Source organism: Musca autumnalis, unplaced genomic scaffold (genome assembly GCF_047663935.1).
Source record: "Musca autumnalis isolate F117 unplaced genomic scaffold, ASM4766393v1 scaffold_5, whole genome shotgun sequence".
In the NCBI taxonomy this organism is placed as follows: domain Eukaryota; kingdom Metazoa; phylum Arthropoda; class Insecta; order Diptera; family Muscidae; genus Musca; species Musca autumnalis.
Window position 1 is genome coordinate 54,984,460 of NW_027412088.1, and position 9,641 is coordinate 54,994,100.

Sequence of the window (9,641 nt, forward strand, 5' to 3'; positions counted from 1 at the left end):
CGACCTGAGAACGGCACCCTGTTGCAGATCTCAGGTCGGTCTTCTGAGAGGTTTGAATATTTGTACATCGTGTTGCACTTTATTAGTGGACAATACTGGCGCCTTGCCCGGCTTCAGTAGCGGGACCACCCTGTCCATTTTGCAGACTTCGAGAACGACGTGGGAGAGATACTCTACTCTGAGATACTCTATTCCTCGAACATCCAGTTGTTTCAGCATTACCATGGAAATTCTATCATGACCCAACGCCTTTGCGTTCCTGATGACATTCGCAACACCATCCATGGTATATTGTGGTGGTTCATCCTCGACAGGAAGAGATCTAATGCGACTTAGTACTCTTCTCTTCGCCCTGTCACTTCTGGGCTGCTCGACAAACTGCCGACTGAAATAACATGCGCACTTCGTCCGATCAGTCAGCTTAACGTCGCCAAACGTGACTGAGGTCCCATCTTCCTTCTTTCGAGGGTTCGAGAGTGACTTAACCGTTGCCCACAATTCACTTGTTCCGGCTCCAATGTTGCAACTCTTCAGATGATTTAACCACTTGTTACGCTAATGCTCACCGACCAATCTGTTAACTTCCTGTGCCAGCTCCCTGACTCTGAGGTAGCTGGGGTTGGCACGGCGAAGCTCATCACGTTCATTTGTTAATCCCGTCGCCTCTGCTGGGAAGTTTTGGCTCACATCGGGTATTCGACCAGCAGGTATATGGATAGCAGCCGTAATGATGATTCGAAACGTTCTTTTTTGCTAGCCCAACATCAGATGGGTTCTCTGAAGCGGTGATAATGAACACTCTGAAGCTCGGCCAATTAGCTTTCCCATAATTGACGAAAGTGCGGCGTTCAGAGGTGATGAAATAGGGCGGTCTGTTGATGAAGGCAACTATGGGGAGATGGTCTGATCCAAGAGAAATGACGGCGAACGGTGACACAAAACGTAGAGTTATCTATCAGCTCAGTCGTTTCCGAGGACCGAATGCCACAACTCATGCATTAGCATTAAAGTCCCCTAAGACCAGACGGTTATGATCTTCCAAAAGTTACTATTGTTGAGCCTATAAACTGGAGTACAGCCATTTATACCTAGCCAGTTCCACACCTGTCTGCTACCTCAATACATTCCATGTACAGATCTCAAGAGCCAGGCTCAAGCAAGATAGATCTGTATTGAACAGACTGGTGTAATAGCAAAGCCAATCCCCCACCTCCACTTCTGGTTGAGATCCTTCCCCAGTACGTTGTAAGCTGCGGTTATTGCTGAGTTTCCTGCACTGCCGCGGCCTTGATATTCTTCCGATTCATGAAGGGTATTATTTCCTCGATCTTACCTCGGAATCCATTGCAATTTAATTGCAAAAAATATGCATTTTCAGGGATTGGTACAACAAAGGCTGGTGTTAAAGGCAGCGTGTGCGGCTGCTGTTGGGGGGACTGCGGGGGAGTCGCGTAATCTGACAACGACTCAGTGGGGGCTGTGTTCGCGCAGCATACACCAACACAGCTGTACCTGTCGTAGTCCCTCGCAAGGACAAATCCAGAACTTGTATTTGGGTAAAGATGCGAATGTGACACACCGAGCACAAATTCATATACTGATCCTGGATTTTCATCCGCCCCGGCACGGACTAAAAGAATCCGGTGCAGGCAATCCCGACACACAGCAAATAAGCTTCGTCGTTCTAACACCAGTGAGTCAGGGAGCTGAAACTGAAAGTTAACAGGTTGATCGGTGAGCATAAGCGGAACAAGTAGTTAAATTATCTGAAGAGTTGCAACTTTAGAGTCGGAATACATAAGTGAATTGTGGGCAACGGTCAAGTCACTCTCGAACCCTAGAAAGAAGGAAGACAGAACCTCAGTCACGTTTTGCGATGTTACGCTGAATGATCTGTGAAAGGGCGAATAGAATCTCCATGATAATACTGAAACAGCCCGACAACAGCGCTGCACGCCATCCCCACACATACTAGTCGAGGAATCAACCAGAGCAAGCCGTGTGATAGAACTGTGATGTTGGCTCTTGACTTGTCAAATGCCTCTGATACTGTCAAGCACTCCACTCTGTTTGAGGTTATCGAACAGATAACCCTCTGACTAAATTTGAAAAGTTGGATCATCAATTATATGTGTGGAGATGGGGTAATACCTCCAGAACTGTCAAACCTCAATCTCTCCTGTATTCCACCCCTCCTGACGGCATTGAGAACGTATGCGAATGATTGTACGATCTTGGCGTAAGGTAACGTCATTTGTGAAAGGCTGATTCGACTGATTTTACAACTTATTTCACGCGAGGAATGTGCAAATGACCTCCACTAAATCTACGGCAACTATGTTCACCACATGGACTGTAGGCGATTGTAGCAGAATTCCGACCACAAACTACCCCAAAATTTTAGTGGTCACATTCGACACCATGTCTTGCGCGCATACCACAGCTATTTGCGACAATCTTAGTCCCTTGCAGCCGCAAGTCCCTAGCCGGCAGTAGGTGAAGATAAAGGAACCTTGTTGACCACATACTACGCGATAGATTGGTCTGTGGTAAGTTATGCTATAGAAGCCTCCTACGGAGGTCTTCTATTCTATAGGAGCCTCCTACGGAGGTCTTCTGTTCTATAGGAGCTTCCTACGGAGGTCTTCTATTCTATAGAAGCCTCCTACGGAGGTCTTCTATTCTATAGAAGCCTCCTACGGAGGTCTTTTATTCTATAGAAGCCTCCTACGGAGGTCTTCTATTCTATAGGAGCCTCCTACGGAGGTCTTCTATTCTATAGAAGCCTCCTACGGAGGTCTTCTATTCTATAGAAGCCTCCTACGGAGGTCTTCTATTCTATAGAAGCCTCCTACGGAGGTCTTCTATTCTATAGAAGCCTCCTACGGAGGTCTTCTATTCTATAGAAGCCTCCTACGGAGGTCTTCTATTCTATAGAAGCCTCCTACGGAGGTCTTCTATTCTATAGAAGCCTCCTACGGAGGTCTTCTATTCTATAGAAGCCTCCTACGGAGGTCTTCTATTCTATAGAAGCCTCCTACGGAGGTCTTCTATAGAAGCCTCCTACGGAGGTCTTCTATTCTATAGAAGCCTCCTACGGAGGTCTTCTATTCTATAGAAGCCTCCTACGGAGGTCTTCTATTCTATAGAAGCCTCCTACGGAGGTCTTCTATTCTATAGAAGCCCCCTACGGAGGTCTTCTATTCTATAGGAGCCTCCTACGGAGGTCTTCTGTTCTATAGGAGCTTCCTACGGAGGTCTTCTATTCTATAGAAGCCCCCTACGGAGGTCTTCTATTCTATAGAAGCATCCTACGGAGGTCTTCTATTCTATAGAAGCCTCCTACGGAGGTCTGTAAAACGCATTTTACACTTGCATTTAAAACAGATGTTTTGGGAGTTTAAATTTTATACATTTACATTTAACATGTTTTATAAAACATGCACAATTTAAGTTATCAATTCCATACAATATCTGTCAAATAAATGACGTAAACCCAGTGGGTTTGTTAAATCCGGTTATATATAAACGTACTATAATTGGTCTGTTCCCGAACTGCAAGAATCTACTATTTTTTACTATTTTCTCCGATAACATAAAGAAAAAAATGTTATCGTAGTAAAAGATAGTAGCTTCTTGCAGGTTCTGGAACAGAGCAAATGATTGGTTTACATTTACGAAATCCACTCGATTTCAACTGTCAATTCCTTTGCGTATACGTCAAATGAAAACTCATCTGAAATCCATTGGATTTCATTTGACGTTTAAGCAATGGAATTGACAGCTGAAATCGAGTGGATTTCCTTGTTAAATCCGGTTATATATAAACGTACTATAATGCTTGGTTTACATTTACGAAATCCACTCGATTTCAACTGTCAATTCATTTGCGTATACGTCAAATGAAAACTCATCTGAAATCCATTGGATTTCATTTGACGTTTAAGCAATGGAATTGACAGCTGAAATCGAGTGGATTTCGTAAATGTAAACTTACTATAAGTCACTTCGATGTTATTAAAACTTAATTTATCTAATGCTATGTTTACATTTACGAAATCCACCCGATTTCATCTGTCAAATCCATAGGTTAAACTTCAAATGAAATCCAATGGATTTCGGATGAGATTTCATTTGACGTTTGAGCTATGGAATTGACAGATGAAACCGAGTGGATTTCGTAAATGTAAACTTAGCATAAACCACGATTTGGGGCGAATGCGTTATTTATTTGACAGATATTTAATGGAATAGATAACTGAACGCATTTTTTTAAATATCTTTGATGTAAATGCGACTAAATGCTTGGTTTACATTTACGAAATCCACTCGATTTCAACTGTCAATTTCTTTGACGTATACACATTTCATTTGACGTATACACAAAGGAATTGACAGTTGAAATCGAGTGGAGTTCGTAAATATAAACCAAGCATAAGATGTGGAATTGACAGTTGTAATCATGGCACAAAAATACTATTCCACCATGGTTATAATCGAGTGGATTTCGTAAATGTAAAATTACTATATGACGGTTTTCTTGGCGATTTGAAAATTTTATACCGTATAATTTCCCCTTCTCTCTTATCAACCCTCGTGAAGATGGTTAATGATTACTTTATAGAGAAACGGTTACTTTACCAACTAAACAAAAACAGCTGATGTGATTTTTGGCGGTTGCTTTGGATGTAAACAAAAGAAGTTAGAGAGTCAATCTTGGAAAATTTAATTTAAAAGAAATGCGAAATGCATTACCAACTAGCACCAAGTTTTCAACTTATTTGTAGAGTAAGTCTATGGTTAAGTAAGGACAACTGATTGTTCCTTTATTTTCACATAAAATTCTTTTATTTTCAGACCCTTAAAGAGAGAACGGAGAATAACAATCGACGTCAACGTTTTGAAATCCTAGAACTTTTAAAAACGTTAAATGCTACTGAAAAGGTAAAAAGGGTAAATGTGCAAAATTCAGGTCATAGATAGATTTTAAGATTTCCAGTTAATATTGGAAAACATTTGCAAAACAAGATTCATTGCAAATACGAGATTAAATAAAATATACATACAGTTAGTCAACTATATTATTGCAAACGATGAATTTTTAAAAAAATAGATGTTTAATTAGGAATTTCTACAATAAATTCTTTCAATAATGTTGGGCTTTTACTTGTTAATGACAACATCAAGCCAACAAATTCAGAAATAGGTCGGAAATAACAAAAACAACAGGCAAAAAGGATAGGTACCTGGTTTTTGTGGTGTCAACTAAATAATTGCAAAATGAATGAATGTGCAATAAAATCTTTCCCGCGATTTTTTCCAATAAAGGATTTTTATGGTATGTGGACATGTAGATTCATAATGTTTGATCATAAATTAATTTTTGTGTGTGTAACATAGACATTATAATCAGAACAAGAGAATGTCAGGTAAACGGTTTCGGAAAATATGCTACATTTGGCCTATTCCAATTATAATAATGGTAAATCTGAAAGAGAAATTCTTTAAGTCACTCCTCGTAAGCTGAGAAGTGTATACAACATCATATACCGCACCGAGAAAGAAGCCAGGCTCAAACTTAAGGCGTTAAATGCAGGCCCAAGATAGTAAACACACGAATTGACAGGAGAGTGATTAAAGAAATTGACGAAAGAGCCCAAAGTAGCACCAGAAAATTGTTTTTTTTTTTTTTTTTTTTAATTAAAAAATATGTTGGAGTAAGTGTGTCACATGCAATAGTCAGAAAAGTGCTACATAATAACAAGCACTCATCACGAGTGACTAGGTAAAAACCATTGCCCTCCCACAGCACAATATATAGAAACTATTCAGACTTGTTACAGACAACTTTTCACGCCATCTTTATTATCGGCATGACGTTACATTTTCTGATGAGACTAAAATTATGCTGTACTATCACGATGGGTCTCAAAAAATGTTGCGAAAATCCCTTACAGCCATGGAAAAGAAAAAGAATTTAATACATACCGTAAAGTTCAGAAAACTGTCATTTATGGTATGGGGTTGTACACCAAGCAGTGATGTTGGTAACATCCAGATTTTGGAGGAAATAATGACATATTAAGTTTATTTAGATGTTTCAAACCAAAAGCGTCAAGAAATTTAGACCTGTTGGCCCTGAAAATTCAAACATATTGCAATATAAGTACTACCAAGACAACGACCCTAAGAATAAATCTAATTTATGTAGGACTTGGTTGTTATACAACTGTACCAAAGTCATTTACACCCCGTTCCAATGTCTAGATATTAACCCCATCGACAATTCATGGGTACACCTGAAGGAAAAAGTTGGGAATAGGCCGCCCACTAACTTGGGGGACTAAATAAAATGCAATAAAGAAGAATGGCAAAAAATATCATTGGAATATGACATTCCGAAACTTATTTATTAAATTCAGATACGTTTACAAACTGTTCTTGATGTCAAAGTTGGTCATACGAAATAATAGGACCAACTTCTCGAAAAATACCGTGAAAGACTGAAAAGTTGTGAATTTTGCAATTCATTAGTTGGCAGTGAAAATCATGAGTTGTTCTCTATTTTTGTTAATTTTTATAAAATGTTTAGTAAAATTTAGCTACTTTTTATTATTTTAGATTAATAAACATATGTAAGAATTATACTGCTAACAAAAATATTAAAAATTATATTCATTTATACCAATCATGGTACAATAATACAGGTAGCATTATCATGCCAGCTGATGGTAACATAATGTGTCAATTGCATTGAATTGATGTCAAATTTTGACATCTTATGTTGCCGACGATTGCCGATGCGGCTACCTGTGTATTTGTACCATGATACCAATAAAATTACGTTTTATTTTAAATTTTGTGATAATTTTGGTTTTGCAATAATTAAGTTGACTAACTGTATTTTCCAAATTATTCAAAAGTAGCTACTGATTGCCAAGTTCTTTTGTAAATTGCCATGGAATATTGGAAGTCTCCATGTCTTGGGAATGTTGCATGATTTGCGTATATTAACAGCAACGGAATTTATTTTAAGGTAAGTTTCATTTTGTTTTTCATGCGTTTTCTCAATTCAGTTCAGGAATATTTCTTATTTCAGTTATAACAGCAGTGAAGATGTCCAGTTGATATTAAATGATTTTCTCGAATCGGAATATGAATTAATAACTAATCTTTTTATAAATTCCACAATGGGTAAAGGAAACCAGCTTTGTCGTAATTATCTTCAGACCATTAAAAGTATCTTGATCCATTTTTTTCAGACTCTTCGAATGCTATACGTTTAAATGAGATATTGGAAGTGTCACTGGAAAATCTATTCAAAGATTTAATAGCGAAATCCGATTTAAATGACCTAAGTTATACAAAATATCTGCGTAATGTTGTTCCTGCAGGTAAGGATGCGTGAAAAAATTTTAATGATTATTTCTAAGCATTATTTTATTGTCCTCTTTTAAAGGTGAACTGTTATTGAAAATAATACAAAAGCATTTGGATGTTATAGTTAAGCTCCACCAGAGCAGTTTAAACGTTACATTCCAGAATTTTTCTTCTTGGATAAATGAGGGTGTTGATGAACTGAAATTTCCCAAGGATCTGTATGAAAATGTAAGTTAAAAACTTGTTTCCAATGATCATACGAAGAGAAAAATATGAATTTTTTATCTATTTGTTGTGACTGCTTTATAAAGCTGTTGTCTTCCCGTCACATCGTTGATTATCGGTGGAAAATATGCTTTCAGTAATTCTATCTTTCCTTTTAAACGAAATAGATCTACATTGAGTTAAAAGAAAATGTACGTCTTTTGTCTTCTTCGAATGTCCCAATATACAAAACACAACCCAAGACATTTTTGCTTCCATGCCTATTGTCCTTTTTGGATGTATTTAAAAACCTTTAATAATTCCATTGTTATTGTCCTCTTTGGATGCATTTAAACAACTTAAAAAAATCCACGCTTATTTTCCTCTTTGAATGCTTTTAAAAACTTTAAAAAAACCCACGTCTAATGTCCTCTTTGGATGCTATTAAAAATCTTTAAAAAATCCACGCCTATTATAATCTTTGGATGCTATTAAAATCTTTAAAAAATCTTAAAAAAAAATCCACGCCTATTGTACTCTTTGGATGCTATTAAAAATCTTTAAAAAATTCACGCTTATTGTCCTCTTTGGATGCATTTAAAAACCTTCAAAAATCCACGCTTATTGTTCTCTATGGATGCATTTCAAAACCTTTACAAAATCCAAGCTTATTGTCCTCTTTGGATGCATTTAAAAAGCTTTAAAAAATCCACGCCTATTGTCCTCTTTGAATGCTATTAAAAATCTTTAAAAACCCACTACTATTGTCCTCTTTGTATTTTTAAAATTTTTAAGAAATTCAGGCATATTGTATTCTTTGGAGGCTTAAAAAACCTTAAAAATATCCACGCCCATTGTCCTCTTTGGATGCTTTCACAACTCAAAAAAATCCACGACTATTGTCCTCTTTGGATTCTATTAATAATCTTTCAAAAATTCACGATTACTGTCCTCTTTGGATGCTATTAAAATTTTTAAAAAATCCAAGACTTATTGTCGTTAATTATTGTTGCTTTTAAAAATCTACGCCTAATGTCGTCTTTGAATGCTTAAAAAAATCCACAAAGTCTGTCCTCTTTGGATGCTTTTAAAAATCTTTAAAAAAATCCATGCCTATTGTCCTCTTTGGAAGCTTTTAAAAATCTTTAAAAAATCCAAGTCCACTGTTCTCTTTGAATGCTTTTAAAAATCATATAAAATCAATGCCTATTGCCCTCTTTGAATGCTTTTAAAAATCTTTAAAAAATCCACTTCCATTGTCCCCTTTGGACGCTCCAAAAAATCTTTAAAAAATCCTGTTGTCCTCTTTCGGTCCTCCTACAAATATTATTCAATGTTTTGTTTTGTTTCAGTTACTCTTGAATAACATCGAAGATTCTTTGAGCTACATTTTGAAATTGTCCGCCAATGATAATTTCAGAGATTGGAAATTTTATTTAATTATACTACAAACATTGTGTAGTCGTAACAATGAAAAGGCAGGTCCTTTTGTAAGAAGTAAGTCATGTTATCGTTAAAATGCCTTTTAACAATTTTAACATTTGAAATTAATTTGCAGAACATCTAAAAGCCCGCTTGAAACAATGTGCCACAGTACCTTGCAAACGGTCCATGTTGAATTTATTGCTTAAAGCTCGTGCAAGCAATGCTGTAACCATGGATATAACAAAAAATTTAAATCTCTATGCCGATTGGTATAAGAATAATATTGGTGAAATGAAATTTTTCCTAAAGGCTGAAGAATTTCACAATGTTATCAATCTGTTGGATCAGTGTATTGCATATGAATCGGAATTGGATTATTTGGAGGTATATTAATATACAAATATAATTAAAAAATATGTTTATTTAAATGAAAATATCCCATATTACAGATCCATGCCGCCATATCCATATCACCACCTGTATTATGTGGCAAGATTGTCCAATCGTATAAAAGTAAATGTAAACAACGTTTACAACAAATCAAAAAGGGCATTAAGGCAACTGATGTTGATGAAAGTATTTTAATTGAAGATAGCAACTGAGGCATTTTCATCCTCATTTGTCCATGCAAT

At 36.8% G+C, this 9,641-nt stretch overlaps 1 protein-coding gene across 1 annotated transcript; it reads left to right on the forward strand.

Moving 5' to 3' along the window:
- Positions 1-4,680: 4,680 nt before the first annotated feature.
- On the forward strand, positions 4,681-9,641 carry LOC141406680 (uncharacterized). Its single transcript, XM_073992574.1, has 9 exons — positions 4,681-4,788; positions 4,858-4,944; positions 6,927-7,036; positions 7,100-7,194; positions 7,263-7,394; positions 7,460-7,608; positions 8,937-9,081; positions 9,143-9,393; positions 9,459-9,641. The coding sequence occupies exons 1-9, from the start codon at positions 4,747-4,749 to the stop codon at positions 9,609-9,611; spliced, it is 1,164 nt and encodes a 387-aa protein (XP_073848675.1). The 5' UTR covers positions 4,681-4,746; the 3' UTR covers positions 9,612-9,641.